The sequence below is a fragment of the Notothenia rossii genome (genome assembly GCF_949606895.1).
Source record: "Notothenia rossii genome assembly, chromosome: 2".
Classification (NCBI taxonomy): domain Eukaryota; kingdom Metazoa; phylum Chordata; class Actinopteri; order Perciformes; family Nototheniidae; genus Notothenia; species Notothenia rossii.
This window is the reverse complement of record NC_136904.1, coordinates 16,100,263-16,122,557: the sequence shown is the minus strand read 5'-3', so window position 1 is coordinate 16,122,557 and position 22,295 is coordinate 16,100,263. Positions and strand designations below refer to the sequence as shown.

Here is a 22,295-nt window from a genome sequence, read left to right as displayed (position 1 = left end):
ATCACAACAAAGAGGATGTGTTTTCAGCTCCATGCTAATAATACAAAGGTGGTCAAAATAAAGGAGGAATCACAATGTGAGAATACTGTGCTGTCAATTATTATCATAGAGGTAAATCTAATTCATACTCAAAGAAGTATGTGTGGAGAAGGGAACTGTTAAGAGGTGTTTGCAATGTGTGCTACTAGGCACTCTAGTGTTCTGTGCATGCTTCTTACCCCCATGTTATGAGATAGCTGCTCAGCGGTCAGGCTGAGGTTGTAGTTCTGAGCTTCTAGTCTTCGACACTGGCTCTGCAACACGTGTCGCTCCAAACCTTGCTCTAGACAACCAGAGAGAGTGAGAGACAGAGGGTTAGGGGAAGAACCTGATATTTACAAACAACTGAATTCTAGAGGAAGCATGAATACTGCCCTCTAGTGACAAATGAACACAATTGTTTAAAAAAACTATTTTCTAGGAATACAGTATATGGTGACACTAAACTATGAAACAGCCAATGAGATATGAATGGCTTTTTCAGAGGGAGGGGTTATGTACCGTCATATAATAGAAAAATACATCAAATCAACAGTTATGAGATTTTAAGCAGTACAGTATATCACAGCATGTTTTAACTGCAGCTGCTTACCTTCAACATATTCCTGATAAGCTTCAAATATGGACTCAATCCCCTGCCACTTGGAAGCTGGAGCCTCCTCTTCCTCCTCCTCCTGGTCCTCCTCAGAGTCCTCTGGACCCGACAGGTCCTCCCTCGCCCCCGAGGCCTCCCGGTGGAGGCCTGCAGAGAAGTGCTGCCCGTTGGGCTGAGGGTGAGCGTGTGAGAGCGGGTGGGGAAATGGATGTGCGTTGGAGTGAGATTGTGAATGCTGCGGCGGCCGTCCAGGAGCGCTCTGAAGCTCCGGAATGTTGTAGTGGACCGAGGACTCCTGCAGGTGGGACGACTCCGACATCCCCGCGGCTCCACCTGAAGAACAAGATGGGAGAGAAGGGATATCGTGTTTTATCACTTTGCATTTATTGCAATAATGGTAACATGACTCATCTAGGGATTTCGATTTGGTGCAAAATGCCGCAGCAAGGCTTTTAACTGGCACCTGGAAATATGACCACATTTCCCCCATTTTGGCTTCGCTCCACTGGCTGCCAATACAATTTACAATTCATTTCAAAATCCTTTTATTTACTTTTAAATCCCTAAATGGCATGACCCCACCATATCTTTCTGAGCTGCTACACCCTTACACGCCCACCCGCCCTCTAAGGTCAGCTGATCAACTGCTCCTGAACGTGCCCAGAAGGGGGCCATTGCTTCTCTGTGGCGGCTCCCACACTGTGGAACGATCTGCCCCTGCATATCAGACAGGCCTCCACACTGCCTGCTTTTAAATCGCTTCTTAAAACCCACCTCTATTAACATCTTTTAGAGCGTTGCTTTTATTGCTTTTAATTTGTCTATTCTTTTTAAATTGTACTTCTTTTATGGTATGTGAGCTGTGCTGTGTAATCTTTTTGTATGTTTTGTTTTGTTTATTTGACTGTAGAGCACTTTGGTCTGGAGGTTTAAAGTGCTCTATAAATAAAGCTGTATTGTATTGTATTAGATCCTAATTTTTCCGTGCATATGATTTCTATGATTTCATATATTATGTTTGGAATGCCGGAAGAATTACTTGATGGCCAAAGTGACAAAGTGCCAATCCAAACCCAAAATATCAGTTTACTACCACAGAAGCCCATAAACCAATCATTTCAGCTAAAGATAATACGATTGTCACAGCAGCAGGTTCACAAGGCATTGCACATGTGAGAGGGAAAAGTTATATACAAGTTTTTTTTTCATGCAAAAATATAGTTGTTAAAAGTGTCTATTTGCCGATTTGTATGTCAGCGCTGATGGTTGGATCAATCATCATTGAAAGATATCACCACATGGGTTCTGGGAATTTGTAACGGCCATTTTTCAAAGATAGATTTCCAGACAATTACTTACTAAATTATTAATTGACCAAATAAAAGCTTTGTGGCAGACCTGTAACATCCTGTATCTCAGTGCTATTAATGGAAAGTTGTTTGTCTTGTCACTACACTGTCCTGTTGCCCATTGGCCCCCCCGCAGAGAGACCCTTCCCATTGGCCCGTTCTGCTTACCTTTATGTTTCTGCAGAGCCTTCTGAGTGGACTGAAGCACAGATTCGTGGAACTGCTGGGCAAATTCCTCCGGGGTGAAGCTGTCCCAGGGTTTAGTGCGCCCGTTGACGCTGTGAGGACCCTCTTTAGCCTGCAGGGGAAGGGGGGGGCGCAAGCTGTTCAGCAGGCTGGAGCTCCTCTTAGAGACCGGCCCCTCACCGGGCCCCCGGGCCTTGTCAGGGTAGACAGCTGGAGAAGGGGGTTCCTTTGGTCTTAATGTCTCCCCAAGGGGTTTTGGGTGACCATTGGGGGACGCTGGGCGATATGAGGAGGGGCTCTGCGGTCTGACACTGTGTTGGCCTTCTGATTCAGAGGGAGGCTGGGCGAGTGCAGAATCTGCAATCATTTGAACATGTGTTAGTCATGATGAGGTCAAGATCCACATTACTACAGATGGAGCACTGCAATTAGCAACACATCTCACCAGAAATCTGGGGTGGAGGGCTCTTACACAGCAGATGAGGGGCATGTCTAATGGTATCCAAGGTTACTCTCCTTTCTTTAATGACCTGAAGGAGCTCCACCACCCTTACATTATCTATGAGACAGAGGAACTAGTTCATAAGTCACGTCTGTATATATCTTAGACAAAGACCCATTTCTCCTAACGTGTGTGTGTGTGTGTGTGTGTGTGTGTGTGTGTGTGTGTGTGTGTGTGTGTGTGTGTGTGTGTGTGTTACATGAGGCTGAATGTGGCCTAACAGCATGGGAGGCAGTGCGCTGCCATCTGAAGGCTGCAAACTGTAAATCAAAAGGATTACACTAAGATCACTGTAAGCCCACTGCTGCCAGTGTGTGTGTGTGTGTGTGTGTGTGTGTGTGTGTGTGTAGGTGTGTAGGTGTGTAGGTGTGTGTGTGTGTGTGTGTGTGTGTGTGTGTGTGTGTGTGTGTGTGTGTGTGTGTGTGTGTGTGTGTGTGTTTAACTGCAAGTGTCTCCCAACAGAGCCTTGACACAAGTCCACCTTTTCTAACTAGTGCAATATAAAGCCTTACATTATGCTTCACAATATGCTGCAGGTAGTAACACAGGGGTTAGAGGTAGACATGATCATTGTTTGACCCCTTTATTATTTCCTTCAAGGCTCGAGTCCACATGCAGTATTCATGAGAACGCAGCACATGTAAAGCAGGCAGAGCTCAGCTGAAGTGAAGCGTCAGCAAGCTGTCGAGCCCACTGAGAGTAAAGACTACTTTTGAAAGAATTAACTCTGCTGAAATGAGATGTCAAAGAGGATGATACCAGCAATGGACGGGGATGTGTGTATAGCATTTAGGGGGCAATGGGTCACTTCTGTAAAGTAATGCAGTGGTTTCTAACTACCTCTCCTGTCCCTTGTAATTTGAAGTCCTTTCATTTAATTTGAAATTCTAACATTGAATCCAGTGCGTGAGTTTCCTGGGCACACACATTCTTAACTTAAACAATACCGGAACAGCAGTTTATTTAATTAAGAATAGCTAGGAGGCATCTTTACGCACAGTTAAGGCTTTCACTAATTAACGTAGTTCTTGAAACATAATTAAGCAAAACAGTTAGTAAGCAACGCTAAAGACCCATATTAAGAGTAACTGTTTAACAGAATCACCCATTGTGTCCACCCAGGTTTATTAGAGCAGCTTCAAACTCCACAAAATAAATAAAAAAGTGTGAAATGGAATATTTCTGTGTATTATAATCACAACTCCCTCACCTCTCCTCTGCTGCACAGTGACGTGGGACAGACTGAACGTGGTGAGGAATCGCTTCTTATCCTCCAGCTCTGGTGCTCGGTTCATGTCCTCCGGGGTGAAGCGTGTGCTGAGTTGGGGCGCCGGTGGAGGAGTGCGTTTCGGTTGCGAGCAAGATGGTGAGGGGCTGCGCTCCCTGAGCCTCCTCCTCCTTTTTCTCCTCTTCTGCTGCACCAGCTCATCGCGCCGGCCCACTGTGGTCAGGCCAAACACTCCCAGGAAGTCTAGTTTCTGTGCGGAGAGGCAAAAGAACATCTTAATGCATTGCTTTGTCATGAGTGCTTGTAATAACAACAGGAAGTGATTATTTGGCAGGTGTTTTACCTCTGAGGAGTCCTCCAGTTTGAGTGGCGGCTGCTCTGCTACTCTCCTAAGATGGGCTCTCACCTCCTCTTCATCACTCTCGTCATACGAGTCATCCAGCTCGTAGTAGTAACCTGCAACAAGCAAATAGTTCACTACTGACAAACCACTTGCTCTAATAAAGTTAAGCGTTACATAAAACAAAATGTAGCTTTCTAAGAGTGCAAATGATCAGGTGTAGTGCAACAGCATGGTGGTACCTTTCTCCCTGGCCTCCTTTCTCCTCTTCTCCTCCAGGTCTAACTTGCTGACAGGCCTCCGGTGCTGCTGGAGGTATTCGTCATAGATCAGCATTGTCTCTGGGCCCGTCCCCACATTGGCTACCTGTCCCATGCCTGTCCCGGGGGGGATTCCTAGCCCTTGTCCATGTCTGCTGTGCCCCGGGTGCCCCTGGAGGCTCTTCAGTCCAGCATTGCTCTTCATGCCTCCCTCCATTTCATATTGGCTGGGCAGGGACAGGGTTGCCCTCTGCTGGCTAAAAAAGGACTGGGTGGATTTCTCCAGATCAGCAAGGAATGTGCTGGGTTCCGGCAGGCCCGGAGGACCTCTCAGTGGGGGGTACTTCTCCATCACTCCCCCTTCTCTCCTTCGCGCTCCGTCCTCATATTTTGCGTGCCCGGGGGGAAGCCGACTGAGCTCGTAGTGTCCCATCCCTGAGGGCTCGTGGTTCCGTCTGGACTCTGAGGCGGTGTCTATAAGAGAGGCAGGGTTCCACAGGGTGGTGGGAGGGTGGTGTTCACGTGGTGGCTGGGGAGGTTTGGGGGAGATGAGGGGTGGAGGGGCGCCTAAGTGAGGGTGGAGGTCCCGGCTTCCTGGTTCATGGTGATTTGGTATGGATCTGTGGAGATACAAAATAATCATGTAATCTGTTAAAAGTACTACACAATGCCCGTATTCCAAACACCAGAGACCATAGTGCTAAAATGCTATGTCTATTCCCCTTCATGCCTGTTAGTATGTCTGAGGGGTTTAGTGCCTGTGCAAGGCAGAGTTATCAAGCTCAGACAGAGTAGCCCAGAGCATGTGGCCAAGGCACACAATGTCCTCTGGATATGCAGGCTTCTTTTTGATCTGACTCACACACCCACACCCCCACACACACACACACCCCCCCCCACCCACCCACCCACCCACCCACACCCACCCACACCCACACACACACACACACACACACACACACACACACACACACACACACACACACACACACACACACACACACACACACACACACACACACACACACACACACACACACACACACACACACACACACACACACACACACTTCAGAGGGACAACTGCTAAGGAAGAGGCCAGGACAAATAATTCTCCTGATAGAGAGGCAGGCAGAGAAGAGAATAATCAATGTGGAGAGTAGAGAGAACCATGAATTAGTAAAAAAAAGGAATTGTCAATGATATATGAAGAAATATAAATGTATATATTAAGGGAGATACTTGGGAAGAGATACTTGAAAAGGAATAATGGTATGGATGGTGGAGAAGAAATGGTCACTGCGAGAAAGAAAGGAAAGCAGATGGATGTCTCAAGAGTCTTTCCAAATCAAGCCTGGCAGGAACGCACTGTGCAGAACGCACTGTGCAGGACGCACTGTGCAGGACCAGCAAATGATCTAGGCCTCCCTGTTTGTGTTTGCATGTGTGTGCGTGTGCGTGTGCGTGTGCGTGTGCGTGTGTGTGTGTGTGTGTGTGTGTGTGTGTTATCTTCAATCTGCAGCCTGTGAGCTGTGATTCAGCAATTATCCAGCTAGGGTTACTGATACTGGACGTGTGTATCTCTCCTGTCCTACCAGTACAGCATTAGCCTCACTTCTAGATCGCACACAGCAACCCAAACACAGGCACAGTAACAAAGGAGGGTAAGCTGGGGGCTTATGCTGTGCAAGGTTGAGAGGATTAGCCGAGAATTAGCCTTTGTGTATCTTAGCCGTCCCACTCGCTGCCTGTTTCAAACCGCTGCCCATTTAAAATGAAACAGCATCAGGACATCATCTCTTTCATCATCAGGACCCCACTTTACTCCCTACATCAACACCTAAACATAGATGCCTGTTTGCCGTCAGACCTGGAAGGCAGCATGGACAGAAATAAATTAGACATGGTGTTTCTAACGGGGTCTATTTTTTTGAAAGCAAACTTCTAAAGCCTGCCAGCTTCTGAGGCTTCAGAACGCCGACACAACTGTCCGTTTAAAGCTAGCCCAGACAGACAGCTAAACATCACAAAAATAGTGTTGTCAATGAACACATGCATTGTGTGTCCTGCACAGTGCGTTCCTGCCAGGCTTTCTGGTATCACAGAGAACCCAGAACTGCTTTTCTCCATCAGATAACGAGGGCAAAACAAGTTTGTAGTGTTGTGTAAATAACTACTGCTAGGCCTGAAAACTGTAAGAGGGTTTAAACGCTGTGATTGTTGTCTCACCTGTGTGAGTCTGTCCTGTGGTCTAGTACATCTCCGGGCCGTCCTATGTCCAGGTGCTGCTCCAGAACCTGCTGGCGGAATTCAGACACCTGGTACTGACGGTCCTCCTTCTCCTGCCGCAGCTTACGTTGCCGTGCCAGCCACCTCTCCTCCTCATTGGCTCTCTGAGCTAACATTGAGGCTGAGAGCGCTGTCCCCACAGCGCCGGCCCCCAGGAAGAGGCCGTGGCCTGGGATCAGACCTGGGATGGGATGATGTGATTGGACCATTGAAGGGTGGAGTCCTGGTGGGACAGGTTTGGGACCTGGAGGGGCGAGCTCTTTGGTTTTATCTGTGGTAGTTGGAAAGGACAGTGTGAACATTTTGATATTAGGGCTTCAACAAATGATAACATTAATTGGAAAATTATTTTAGCAGTAGTTTAGTATATTAAATGTCAGAAACGGCATGGTCATTGTGTAGGGGACATTGCTTGTTTGGTCTTAACAAAACACCTAAAATGTTTTTTTGAGTGACCACAGTAAAAAGAAAAAGGGAGAGAAAGGACTTGTTCAGCAAATAACTCCTGACTGACAAGTAACTCATTATCATTAAGTGTTTACTGTGAAAAACATAATTATGGAATAGTTCATTACAAGACTCCATCTCATACACAGTGTTTTGCAGGGACCAGTGTTTGTAATCAGTATGATTGTAGCTTAAGGGAGCTACAGTGAGAGACACATACCAGCCCGGTTAGGGGTGAGTCTCTCGGGCTTGGTCCGGTCCTCCTGCCCCCTCATGGCGTGCAGCTCGGCCAGGTAGTGGCTCTCCATGGCCTTGGAGGCCTGCAGCTCCTTCTCCCTCAGCGCTCTCTCGTTCTGCCTCTCCATTTCCTTCTCTCTTTCTCTCTCCCTCTCCCTGTCTCTCTCACGCTCTCTTTCTCGCTCCCGTTCTCTCTCCCTCTCCAGCTCCTTTTCCCGTTCTCTCTCCCTTTCTCGCTCTCTCTCCCGTTCTTTTTCTCTTTCCGCCTCACGCTCTCTCTCTTTTTCGCGTTCTCGGTCTCGCTCCCGCTCCCTGTCTCTCTGCCGTAGCTCATCCTCCAGCTGATGCCTAAAAAACAAAAGGGGACAGGAAGTCAGTCACATGATGAAATAAATCACGGCACACTGTGGAGATCTACTGCATGCGTGCACTACTGATTGTACATTTCCTTGGATTAGGGAGACTTTACCTCTCAGACTGCAGTGCTGACAGAGAGGGGTGAGTGAAGTCTCCAGGGTAGCGCACTCCTTGGAGGTGCATGTGAACGGAGGGATGCATGGGAGGGAGAGCTCCCCCTCCTGGCAGCTGATAGAAAGGTGACCTCATAGCAGAGAGACAGAACGGGTCGTCCATCCTGGTATAAAAAGAGGAAGAGAAGTAGTCAGTCCCTTTGTGCGACATTCACTATCATTAACCTGTGCGCTTCTCCCAAAGAAGCGACATCACAGGGTCTTCCATCTTTGAAGAAAAGCAGCAGCGTCTGTCAGCTAACCTCAATCACCACACAGCAGCCATCGAGAGACTTTGCTGTGTGTTTTTGTGTATGTGTGTGACAGCCACTGCTCATCCCCTCATTAAATCCATTACAGCGCAGTGTGTGATGGGTGCTGCAGTGCTCTGATCTCCCTGGTTGACAGACCAGGGGCACGCAGCCTGTGAGATGGCCCAGAGCAAGCAGGGTCCTTCTCAGCACACACAGAGTATACACGATCATACGTAGGAAACATTACAAATCAATGTATTTTCAAACAAACATCTCACATACATTTTCTGCTGCTGGTGTTTTCTGTGTATGACCACTGGGTTGTCACTCCGATAAAGAACTCTATAAATCAATAAGCAAAGATCCTGAAACAAAACTAATTTCCTTTTTTCTTTGTCTTTTCAGTTGTGAGCAGGAAACGTCTCATCTCAGATGTATACAGTTCCAGGAATCATTTATGGTAATCTCCCACAAAGCATGCATGAAAAAGCTCCAGATATATGGGATTAAGTGGCAAAACCAGCAGCCGCTCTCTTATGGCTGTTCATATTTTATTCATACGCATAACCAAGCTCGGGTTAAGACTAGGGAAATGGGTCCTGCTATTCACTGCCTTGGTGTAAGAAGCTTAGAAATAAATAAAACTGCTTCATTAATAAATCAATACTGTGTTTTGTTTGCCTTATACTGCAACATATATTAGATGAAATCTGTCAAATAGGTAGATTGCCTCTGTAATTTAGCAATCAATATAGCATTATTAAAGCAGCTTCGAAGGTTGTAAATGACAACACTGCAGCCTTTGGCAATAAACAGTGATGTAAATGTATGTTTTAATCAGTCTCTTGAAAGCTTTTTGACACAGCTGACCAGGATATCTTCAAACAAAGGCCTCTTGGCAGCAGCTTTTCAGATGATGATATAATAAAAAACCTAAGTACAGTCCTCAGTGCATCCGATATGATTAAGGCTGCACTTATGTGTTTTTCTTGTTAAAAGTGATTCTCTGCCAACTTGTTTTCCTGACATCCTTCTTGACCATGAGTTTGGTTGTTGTTTCATGCGTTATTTGTATTTGGTTACCTTGAACCTGTTTTTCTTTATTTGTACTGCCATCTGTGAAAGTCACATCTCTTTTCAACTCCAAATGAAATCTCTTACCCAGTCAAATAAACATACACATTAAAGCAAAAATATTTGTACCTCTGGGAACATTTGTTCAAGGTCAGCTTTACACAAATGCATTTACTGCTGAGTATAGGCATTACTAATACTTCGCTCCTTTATATGCACTGGCTTGCAACATTTGCTCTCAGAGGAAATAGGTGCTTAGTCAACAAATGAATGGAGAGGCTTACCTGTATGGCGTGAAAGAGGGGTGGGGCAGGTAGCTGGGGTGGTAGTAGGCAGCTGCGGCGGCTGCAGTGGCGGGGTCCAGGCCCATGGGCAAAGAGGGCATGCGGAGGGCATCCTCAGCCGTGGCATAGGGCCGGAAACCACGGAGGTACTCTTCTGGTACATGACCAGGGGGCACTGCGTTAGACATCTGTCTGCCCATACTAAAGTTAGGAGAGGGGGGTGGGGGCACAACACAGAAAAAGTGATGGTTAGTTTGACTTGTTTGTGTCTACTGTTGTTCACATATACTCACACTCATTCCACCAACGCATACAAAACAAATGTTTGTAATTTGTTGCGGCTACTTATTTTACTGAGTTTAATATACCCATGAATAATTGATCATGCACTTATCACAAAGCAAAGAGAAACCTTGTAAACTCCTTAAATCTAGAGACACAGGCAGAGCAGTGTGTAACTCACTTGAGGGGCTGGAACCGTGAATCCTGCATGACCGCACCAGGGCTGAGACCAAAGCCATAGGGGTTTCCCAGGAGGTGGGCAGGGACTGAAGGGCCACCCTTTTCCTGTGGGTGGTTCCCCTCTGCACCCAGACGCTCCCTGCTGGCCCCGCGAGGCCCCGAGTCAGCCTGGAGAGAGATAAAGAGAGAGAGAGTCTCAGTCATTGTTTGAGTAGACCTGTGACCGTCACGCTTGTCAATGCTCATGAAGCCCATCCTGTGAGAGGGGAGAAAGGGGAAGAATAGGCCTGTGTGTGATGTAGCAGCCTCCCTCACTCACTCTCTTCCTACCTCAGGCACCTTTATTCACTTTCCCACAAAAAAACCCTCCCTATAAAAATTGTCGGATAAACATTTCTCTGTCGGGAATCCATGATAAAAACGGAGAAAGCAGGCAAGGTGATGAAAAAAAACATCTGAGCTGTTTTTCTCTAATTGTAAACACGAGATGTCCTACGAGTGATTGATGATGATTAGGTAATGGTAGACGTACTAAGCAGACTTTGATCTTGGCAAAGTGTGTGGGAGCCTGTTAATGTGCGCACATAACTTAAACACGAGCATCTACACGCAGACAACAAAGTCCAAAATGCAACAACCCTCTGCCTCTGTTTCTCTTACTCTTTCACCTCCCTCTCTTGCCTTTGGCAGCAAGCCTGGTCTCACTTATCCAATCCCACAACACACACACACACACACACACACACACACACACACACACACACACACACACACACACACACACACACACACACACACACACACACACACACACACACACACACACACACACACACACACACACACACACACACACACACACACACACACACACACACACACACACACACACACACACACACACACACACACACACACACACACACACACACACACACACTTTCAGAGCTACAAAGACATCCTGCTGTGGGAGTGGGAGTGCGTTTACTGAAGCTTTGGTTTCCCTCTGCCTACAAATGCAACCGCCTAGCAGAGAAACGTGTAAGTTGTATAAGGAAATTGTTCATGGAGGGATATAAAGACATGGAGGATTTTTGCGAATACTCATCTCCCATAAAAAGCAATATCAAGTTGAAGGGAACTACTAGAAAGACTGGAACAAAAGGGAAAAGGAAATATAGAGATAAAGACATTAAGTAGATAAGTGAGATCAAGGCGGTTCTTTCCTAAATAAATTAACCTCTGGGGTCCCAAGGATTAGTGAGAGACCTTAGAGTAGGACTGTCCTCTCTCTTACTGCCTCGGATCAAATAAATCCAATTTACGGAGCCATTATCTCCACGTCGTGTTCCGCAGCCACTGACCCCGACTGACACTGATGCACTAACATCCAATCTTAAACGCCCCTTATGTTTAGACTCCCCAAACCCCCCTTTGTTTCTTAGACAGCCCCCACGTCGCAGCAGTTTAATGCTACTGTTTTCTTCTTGTTGCTTGTTGCGCTTCACTTCACTTGTCCCCGTAAATCCCCTGCGCCACTTCCATCCTTTCAAAGCTTTAGGAGCACAGGGAGAAGGTGGACGCTCCCATCCAATCAGCAGCCAACTGGAAAAGAGGTTCATACATGTCAAAAGAAGTCAATATCAGCCTGTGGTAGGAGAGTTGCAGAAGCCAAGCTCCGTTAGCTCCTTCTCTTCCACAAAGTGTCTTTCTTTCTTTATCTGCCTTGAAGTCCAACACTACACAACAGCAGATTGGTGGCTGTCTGGAAGTTAAGATTTGTTAACTAACACTTCCTGACTTATTACAGAGTAGATATAGTATGCATTACTTGTCAGTGATATGCCTGTAGAAACAGGATGAGCTGCTTTTTGTCACACCGTCAGTAAATAAATTGCTATAATCCCAATGATGAAACCTTTGCTAACGAAGTGATCAGTGTTTAGCAAAGCTGCCATTGCTTGACTAACATCACAGATGCTACAGGTGTTTGTATCACTTTATGTTTGTTTCTTGTATTATGTGTGAGGAGAGACCCCAATTTACACCTTTGCCGCAACTTGTGCAACAATTTAAGCCCTAATCAAACTGCTGCATCTGAAAAGAACCAAATAAGAGAATAAATGTTATATTCAATCAGAATAACGCTCCATTGTACTCTGATGACATAAACAACACGAGAAAATTCTTTCCAAATCAAATCATGCCTGTTTAAAATCTAATTATATGTGTTGCTGATATCTTGTGTTTTATGGTGACCAGAAGTTGGTGTGAATCATATGTGGGTTGAACCTGTGTTTAATATCCTGCATCACTCACATTGGCGTGTGACAGGGGCATGGTTCCATAATAATGGCCATGACTCAGTCACTGTCCATTTGTGCAATTGCCAGACACAAATTACCACTCAAATTGAATCAACTGTTCCTTTCTGACCAATTTCACAGGAATCCCAGCATAAGAGGATGGAAAAACGATCCCTGTGTAAAACAACAAAGCCTGCTGAAACTTCACAATGGTTGGCTTCTTCTATTATAATGTCATTGAAAACAAAAAACCTTTAATCAAATCATGTCATGTATAAACCTGTTTGTAAATCAGAGTGTGTACATGGCTGCCATGCTGCTATTCTTTATGAGCTTGTGTGTGTGTGTGGATTCAAGCTAGTGGAAACATATGAAAAAGGTGTGGGTGTTACAGGTCAGCACTTTGAAAAGCACATACACCACAAAGATAGAACCTTCCATCCCCATTAGAGAGGCGCCTTAGTCGCTCAGGAACCTACACGTCCAACCAGCCATCCCATTTTGACCCTAACCCACCTGCCAAAAAACAGCCTTCTATATGAACACACACTACTCACCAGCATCATGCCATATTCAAAGTACAGAGCACAAATACAAGCACTCAGACTCAAAGACATATCCATTAAGAGCCATCTTCCTCTGTGTGAGCCAGGCCCCTGTAACCCCCACTGAGGGTGGGAGACCCTGCGCATTGTAGAGCGCTCGTTTACGCCTCTCAGATGGAGCCATGAATCCAAATTGCCAATTAAAAAGCAATTACAGGCAGCAGCGGGAGCAGACTCCTGCAGTCATTAAAGCAAAATGCCAACGCACCAAAGCCCTCCCTCCTTCACTGCCTTGCCCATCAGCCCCCTCCTCTGAAAGACAGACTTGTACATCAGCCAGAGACACCAATCAACCCTTCCAACACATAAGAAAGGAGGACACATGCAAATGTCCTACACATAAGCTTTTCTAGGACGCTTAACAGGGAATCAAGTAAACAGTGTCCTGCCTCTATATCTAATATGTTCTCTGTATTTCTCCAACTTCTATCACTCTTTCAGACTTTCCGTTTTTCTTGAAATCTTAATTTCTGCTTTGTGTCCCTTTTTCAACTCGCTGCCATTTCTGTAGCTTTGAAAAACACAGGTTGGTCTGGGCATGGCAATAAGGTATTTTGCCCAAAATAAATAACTTGGCATATGACTTGAAAGATAATATTAGACGTAAACAGGAACAAAGCGAAAGGTCAAAGGGAAAAAGTAAAAGTACCTGAGAAACTAAGCATCCTCTTTGTATGCATCCTTCCTAATCAGTTTTAAGCAAAGCTCCAGACAGTATCATATTTGTTAAAGAGGGACATTTTGATGGTGTGTATGTGTGTGTCCTTTACAGCCCCCTGGCTCTTTGTGAGTCAAATGCGCTTGCTGTAGCAGCACTGCAGATAGAGGGGAGATGACGCCAGCTTTTGTGACGCTGCCCCTCCTGACCTCTTCCCCTCATCCCAACCTCATGTCCACATCACCTCCCTTAACCTCCTCATTCTTTGGTTCGCTGGCCCCACGCTGCTAGAGGCGCCACAAACCCAGTAGCGACCTTTTCCATTTGAGCTTGACCTCTTAGACACACAAACACACAACCACTGTGCAAAACCACCCGATGCATGCACGGAGAGTGCTTATGTCCATTTATTTCTCTCTGTGCTTAAAAACATGCTATGCTGAAGGAATGGCATAAAGGATGAAATCACTGGCTCCCGTGTCTCTCTAGCCCCTTGTAGCTCTGGTTGACCCTTGAACTGTGGAAGGGGTCATAGCTGACGCTACAGGGGATGGGGTCAGAGGGGTTGTCCACTGCAGAAAACAATAGCCTGAATGCTACCACACATTGCTGGCTGGATGACCTCCTCTCTCACCCTTTGCTATCCCCCTTCTCGTTTCCTCCAGGGAACTGTCAAAGTGTCTCAGAGGTTTCCGGATGTTGCCGAGTGCTGTTCGTAACTGTGCGCTTGGCCTCGAAAATTAGCCCTGAGCCGAGATAAGAAGGCTTAAAGTGAGGCCATAATCCATAATCCACTCCTTATCAAAGCAAGCAGCTCTCCCTCTCTCTGCCCCCGGTTCTCTCTCCCCCCCACTACGTAACACTTCCCGGGTGTCAGGGTGACGAGGCAAAGGATGCACTTGACTGCTCAAGTGAAGAGGGTCAGGCTGGAGGTGAGGACAGAGGGGCTTAGTAGGCTAAAGGCTGGGGTTTGGGGAAGGGTTGGGCCAAGGGCAAGCGGGCTAAGTGGGAGGGGGGTTGGAGGGGCACAGATGTTAGATGCCGTTGACGCTGTCACCTCAATGTCCCAGTGGCAGCTGGCATTGTTTAACTCGTGGAGCAATGGGGGGGGGCTGAATGACACCGTGGTGAGGGGGTTCTGAGGGAAGCAGACATTCATAGACCTGCAAGCTATGTCACATGTGCATATGTCAAATATGTACTGGCACTAGGGGGTTAGAGGCCATCTACAAAATCCACTATTCCCTACAGAGCTTGTTTGTGTTCATGCTTATGCTGGCAAACAAGCTCAAAAATAAAAACAATCTTTGGTGCTTTAAGAAAACTACAAAGAAAGAAAATACCGCACACATGTAAGACTTCCGAAAGAGTGAGAGAGAACACAAAAAAGGGAAGTAAGAGCAGGCTCAAGGTCAGTGTGGTGGGCGTTTGAATGTAGTCTGTTACCTGGCGTCCCTCGCTCCTCCAGAGGCCGTTGCTAGTCTTTGTTGGAGCAATGGTGACTACAGGCGGGGTGTTTGGCACGCTGTGGCCGGCGGGGGGGACCAGGACAGGCCCTTGACCAAGGGGACCCCTCTTGGGTGTACTGACTGGAGAGCTGTGGTTGGTGGCTGGGGAGGACACTGGAGAGGACTCACTGCTGATGGAGGATGCAGCTGGAAAAAGAAAGAGGGAAAAAGCATGAGTAAAGTTAACAAGTGGAATCAAGAACACACACACACACACACACACACACACACACACACACACACACACACACACACACACACACACACACACACACACACACACACACACACACACACACACACACACACACACACACACACACACACACACACACACACACACACACACACACACACACACACACACACACACACACACACACACACACACACACACACACACACACACACACACACACACACACACACACACACACACACACACACACACACACACACACACACACACACACACACACACACACACACACCTCTGTAGCTGTGCCACATTAACAAAGCCCTCCAGGGAAACCCTGTAGCGCAGGGTCACGGTCTGGTCACATGCCTCGCTTTCCACACAGTTCGCTTTCTCTCTCTAGTTCCAAAGCTCTCATATGATATGCTCACATAATCTCTACGATTTCATCTTTCCAACCATGCATCTTTATCTTCCCCATAAAGTCAACACCTTCTGTTTTTCTCGTCTGTGTCCACTGTCTCTTTGCTACAGTGGAAGAAGTCTTCCTTCATTTCCCTGTGTTTTAACCAGTGTCTCTCGACTTTTTCTTTTCCCTTCCACACTTAGCCTTGCCCCTTCTCTTGACAGTACAGTGTGCTGTGGGTTTCCTCCGCTCAGCGTGAACGCAGCATTACAGTCAAACTGGGTCACAACCCTCTCAATGGAGCACACACTTCGGCGCTGCTGCAAGGGCAGCGGGAGATGAGCATGTATGTGTGTGCATGTACAGGTAGTGTGCTTTGGTACATGAACAGGCTCACATGCAGCCACAGGAGCTGAAACCTGGGGCCGGTTTCAAGTCTACTTCCTCTCCAATTATCACCATCACAATAACAACCACAGCTCTCTTACCCAACTGCCATATCTTCCCTGCCTTGGTTTCCGGGGCAGCATAACAGACAGCGTCAGCTTCTGATAGGTGCTGTCAGGATATTGACACTATTTGAACACCTCATTCTTACTAATACCACTAAATAATGCAAAGAATCAATAATGGCAGTGAGGTGACGGTGTAGAAAACATGGCGGTAACAGGCATAGGGAGGGGGGGGGGGGGGAGTTGGGGGGCAGAAAGAAGAAAACAAATGTGAAGATAAGGTGGTGATGAAACGTGTGATGTGAGACATTAAAATGAAGAATGAAGAATGATAGGAGTGATTTGAGAAAAAAAACGGCAAGTGAGAGTGCAAAAGAGGTACAAGGTGAGGCAGAGAAGAAGACAAGAGGAAAGCAGAGAGATAAGGGGTGGAGATGGGTGAGTGGGTGGCGGGGACAGGGTGGTGGACATGAGGGGGGGAGGCATATCTTGTCTGCACAATGGCAATTAGTGGCCTAATCCTACCCCCCTCACCTCGGAGAGCCATTACTCTCCCGTGCAAGACTAGGCCAATCAATAGCAGCCCACTCAGCCTGGGGAATGGAGCTACACTTAATACAGCTCTAGTGTCACAGCCTATTCACTCACCACACACAGACACACACTCTCACAACATGCATGCACAAGGATGGGGTGGGATAAGGCTGGAGGGAGGGAAGAAGCAGAGAGGAGAGGACTGCTAAGCAACAGACCTCTACTCCATCTATTTCTCTCACCCCCATCTCCTCCTTTTCCATGTAGAGGCAAAGCAGACAGGAGCAGAGGCAGGGCAGACTAAATAATTAAGAGCAGGAAGAGAAGCAGGTGAGGGGAAAAGGAAATAAAAAGGGACGAGGGCCGGCGTCTACCACTGGTTTTATTCTCTTCTCGAGTGTGCAGAACCTGTGTTCACGTCTAGGCACCCTTCCTCGCCACGTATACAAGAAAACAAAAACATCTATTACTCCTCTATCATTCCCTCCTTCTCCTCCTCGCTCACAACACCCCACACAACCACAACTACCATTTCTTCATACACACTGATTCCTTTTCCTTCTGTTCTTCAAACACAGTGCCAGCCAACCAGGCGCAGACCCGTCAGACACAGCGTGCAATTTTCACAAACACATACACTAGAGCCAGTAAAGGCCTCATGGGATGTGTCTGAGAGAGTTGCTACATGTGTCCATCTATGCAGGTTTCACTTTATTTTCCGGTTCAACCACATAAAGTCATGTGAATCTATAAGCCTCTTTCCTTCATCAAGCCTCCATCCCTCCTCCAAGATTTTCTCTTGTCCATTTTCAACCCCCCTGCTCCAATTTCCATACAGATCCCTTTTTGTCTCATCCTTCCCTCACATCAAAGTGCCATCTGATAGTAAAAAAATCATATGAGCTATGTGATTGGCATCAAGCTGGTGTCATTTCTGCAATATGCACCTCCCTTTCCATATAGACAGAGAGAAGATGGCCATAGATGGTGGCCTCTGTAGGGAGCGAGAGGAGGAGTGAAGCAAAGCCTGCGTCCCCAGAGTCTCAAACAGGCTCATCAGCTCCCAACCGGCACTTCATTAGATGTACTGATTGTCACTTTCTTGGTGTGTAGGGGTGTGTGTGTGTGTGTGTGTGTGTGTGTGTGTGTGTGTGTGTGTGTGTGTGTGTGTGTGTGTGTGTGTGTGTGTGTGTGTGTGTGTGTGTGTGTGTGTGTGTGTGTGTGTGGTGATGGGGTTGGGAAGGTGGGGGCGCAGAGAAAGAGAGAAAAGAGACAGAAGGAAAGAGCTAGGAAAAAAGGAGAAAATAAAGCAAGCGCTGCCTTAGTCCCAAGCTGTGTGTGATTAATGTGAAGCTCCTTTCTCTGTCGCCTCCTCTATTACCAGTCCCACTCTCCCAGACTGCCTCCACACTTGACCGCTCAAGCTGAGCCACACATGCGCACACACAAAAGATACAACCAACAGCAGCAAAAACAAACAAACCAAGCTGTGGTCAGAGGCTGTGGCCAAGTGTTCCTGCATAGACGGCACCTTTTAGTTCAGCCACTGACCCAATCAAAAAGCCACCGCAGCTCTTCAGCAGCGACTCCCACAGGATCACTAAGCCTTGATGGAAGACAACGCCACACAGAAATGTTTTCGTGTGGCCAAATGGCCCCTACCATTCTTCTGCCACCCCCACTGCCACCTCTGCCAAAACATCCGAGCATAGCCATCCCTCGCCCTGCCAGGCAGAAGGGGCTCTCCTCCACCACCAATACACCAAACCCTACACCCCCTCCGCCAAATGCCTCCCTACCAGCATGCATTACAACAACATCAGCACTTAATTAAACAGTCCATTTCACACCTGGTGTGCATAGCAGTGCCCAGCCAACCCTGCATCCATATGCCACCCCACCAGCAGCACACGCCTCAACACGTGCACACACACACACACACGTGTACACACACACACACACACACACACACGTGTACACACACACACACACACACACACGTGTACACACACACACACACACACGTGCACACACACACACACACACACACACACACACACACACACACACACACACACACACACACACACACACACACACACACACACACACACACACACACACACACACACACACACACACACACACACACACACACACACACACACACACACACACACACACACACACACACACACACACACACACACACACACACACACACACAGTCTTGGCCATGCACTGACAACGCAACACAAAGCCTGTAATCTGCATCACTGAGTGGGGGGAGGGGAGACACACTGTGTGTGTTGCTGTGCCAGTGAGGGAAAGGAAGACGGTACAAGATGGCGGATGGAAATAAGAGGAGCAATCCTCTGTGCCTTTAGCTGACTGTACAAACTGTACATCAGGCTTAAATGCTGCTTCCAAACGGAGCTATGTGAGGCATGAGGTTGCTGTGTGTGGAGGAGAGAAACCGAATGACAGAGGAAACACACATGAGCTTGTTTGTGAGTGTTTCAGGGACAGTCACAGCCTGAAGGGTTTTGCCTTCAAGACACACACACACACACACACACACACACACACACACACACACACACACACACACACACACACACACACACACACACACACACACACACACACACACACACACACACACACACACACACACACACACACACACACACACACACACACACACACACACACACACACACACACACACACACACACACACACACACACACACACACACACACACACACACACACACACACACACACACACACACACACACACACAGGCCCCAGGCAGGCTCCAGATGGAGAGGTCAGAGACACACTGCCCCGATGTCCCAGCATGCTCTGGGCTCCCAGTAAAAAGGGGAGCCTCCGGCCACACACATGCACACACGTACATGTAACGATACTCACAGTCTGACAAACACCACAGGTTTTCACAAATCCACTAATTATTTTCAGTTCCTCTTTTTTGCAGCCAAGTCAGTCCATCTATCTTGTACACCTTTATTCTCCCTCTGTTCATCCTCTCTCCATGCAGCGCACTACACTTGGTATGAACACAGTCATGACATTCTCGTGCTGTGTCTAAGAAGAAACAACTGAGAGATTGAACCCATCATGTCTGCCTAATTAATCAGATATCAGCAGGCCTGCCTTTTGGAGGCGGTGTGTTATGTGTTTGTGCACACAAGTGAGTGTCATTGTGTGTTGATGCAAGTGTACATTCTTTACGCTGCTCTGATACTCATTATCCATCACCTCCCCTCTTCATCGCAGCACTCAGAGCTATTCATTATACTCGCCGCAGACAAGTGACAATGTATGTGTGTGTATGCTTAAGGGTGTGTGTATAAACAGCAGCCGTCCTCTATAAACAGCAGCCGTCCTCAGGGTCTTAAATCAGTTCAGCCGCCGGTGGCAGTGATACTAGGACTCAAACCTAAGTAATTCCTCCAGGCCTGAGGAAACTGAGTCATAGCACCTTATATATACGGCACTACTCATGTAGAAGCATAAACCAGGGGGTGACAGGGAGAAAAAGAGGTTGAGTCAAAGCTGCTAATGAAAGGACAGCAGGCTGCAGCATGCTATGAAATCATAAGGCTTACACAGTTGCAAAGACAACTGTTTGCATGTGTGGGGGTATTTGGGTGTGCGTGTGTTGCCTATAAATACAGGCTCGTCAGGCAGAGAAGTGACATGAGCTCCAGGGGCTGCATGCCTCTGCCCACCCTGTAGCAGGGGCTCCTCACACAGCAGAATTGCCCCTTATGCCTGACGTCTGACTAACCCACACATCACTGCCTACACCAGCAGAGTCATCAGGACTCAAAAACAACAAAGGGGCTTTTTTTGTGCTTTTAATAAAAAGGTGGTAAAGCTTAATCACACGGGATCTTATGTCTATTTGTATGACCAAGTCACAGACAGGAACTCTTTGCCTTCAGTTAAAAATAGAACAAAACGCATCATGGTGGAAACTGAAAAACATAGATATTTAAAAAAAAACACACCTAAGAAAACGCAATCCCTGTGTTTTCCAGCTGCAACTGACACAAAGGGGAATAAGCAACAAAGATAAGATGGAAAAATTCCAATAAGAAAAGGATAGTTCATGATAAAAGGAAAAAGGGATGGAAATGGATTTTTTCTATTTGGCAGAGACGGACTGAGAAAGTAATAGGGCTGGCATGAAGAGTTGCAGGACTGAAGAGAGATGAATGGGAGAGAGGGGATTGAGAGGGAGGTGAGGAGAGGTAGGAGCCGAGTTCTCCCTCTCTCTGGGTAATAAATCATTTCCAGGGTTCTGGGTCCCAGGCTGCAGTGGGCTGGGGAGCAAAGTGTCCAGGGACAGCCGAAAGGAGGGGACCATCTGATTTAAGAGCCAGAGCAAAGGTGGACAGCTGGGGTAGCTGGGCGTCTCCGGGTCCAGGGCACAGGGCCACACATAAATATGCACACACATGTACACACCCTTAATAAAACGTCCTACTGAGGCTCTCCTGTGTAGATTCAACTTTGTGGCTTTGTTTTTACGAGTTATTAAAACTCTAGGCACTTGGGTTAATCAATTATATTTGAATGGGCATGTGTATAAGAGGCCAGTTTTGCCTTATATACAGGTAATAAAAGAAGAGACGAGAAATCAACAAACCAAATTCTGAACACCTATTTCAGACTTAAGGGGCAAGTTAATTACCAGCAAGTCAGCCACCTGATGCAGACTTCACATAAATACAAACACAGGGTAATGCTCTGCGAGTTGGGAATTCTTTGGCATGTTGTGTGTGTGTGTGTGTGTGTGTGTGTGTGTGTGTGTGTGTGTGTGTGTGTGTGTGTGTGTGTGTGTGTGTGTGTGTGTGTGTGTGTGTGTGTGTGTGTGTGTGTGTGTGTGTGTGTGTGTGTGTGTGTGTGTGTGTGTGTGTGTGTGTGTGTGTGTGTGTGTGTGTGTGTGTGTGTGTGTGTGTGGACAAGGACAAATGTATGAAGGGGGATTATAACACACCATCATACACGTATTGACGTTCATGCACTCACACAGAGCACATTAAGTGGGTCAGCAAGAGGGACTCCTCTTTGTCCCACTACCTCCAGGGACGACAACTAATTCAATCCTGTGTGGATATCATCCCATAGCTATTAGCAGTTCTGCACTCAGCTACACAAACCGGACATGGCACAGTGCGCACACACACCCTCTTCCACACAAATAAACAACCACACACTTTCACTGTACATGAGGTACACAACACCTGATCCATAAGGTTTGCTAATAAAGGTGCTGGGTGTAACAATACATACAAGGGTCATGGTTTGATATTCTTACAATTTCCCAAATATCTTTCAGTCATTGAGGCTTAAACTTGTTGAGAAAAGATAAAACTATACTGCCGACCATAAGCTGTGAATTTATTCTAAAACCGGCTGAAATCAATCTTTAAAACAATTCCATCACCAAATGAGTTTGCACAGTAAAAGCCACAACAGAGGTTACCTTCTTTAGTTAAATGAATAATAAAGCCAAAATGCTGTTGTCCGATAGACTT

General features: G+C 46.9%; 1 protein-coding gene across 3 annotated transcripts in view; it reads right to left on the bottom strand.

The window, feature by feature from the left end:
* The window catches only part of gse1b (Gse1 coiled-coil protein b), a 158,013-nt gene that overhangs the window by 2,417 nt on the left and 133,301 nt on the right, over nucleotides 1-22,295 (bottom strand). For all 3 annotated transcript variants that reach the window (XM_079664842.1, XM_079664843.1, XM_079664844.1), the window contains 13 exons: nucleotides 15,071-15,279; nucleotides 10,057-10,223; nucleotides 9,594-9,794; nucleotides 8,518-8,577; nucleotides 7,942-8,106; nucleotides 7,456-7,820; nucleotides 6,729-7,059; nucleotides 4,482-5,119; nucleotides 4,243-4,355; nucleotides 3,882-4,149; nucleotides 2,152-2,526; nucleotides 632-967; nucleotides 219-322 (listed from right to left, as the gene is read on the bottom strand). In XM_079664842.1, the coding sequence (XP_079520968.1) occupies nucleotides 219-322; nucleotides 632-967; nucleotides 2,152-2,526; nucleotides 3,882-4,149; nucleotides 4,243-4,355; nucleotides 4,482-5,119; nucleotides 6,729-7,059; nucleotides 7,456-7,820; nucleotides 7,942-8,106; nucleotides 8,518-8,577; nucleotides 9,594-9,794; nucleotides 10,057-10,223; nucleotides 15,071-15,279 (3,332 nt within the window). The remainder of the gene's footprint in view (nucleotides 1-218; nucleotides 323-631; nucleotides 968-2,151; nucleotides 2,527-3,881; nucleotides 4,150-4,242; nucleotides 4,356-4,481; nucleotides 5,120-6,728; nucleotides 7,060-7,455; nucleotides 7,821-7,941; nucleotides 8,107-8,517; nucleotides 8,578-9,593; nucleotides 9,795-10,056; nucleotides 10,224-15,070; nucleotides 15,280-22,295) is intronic.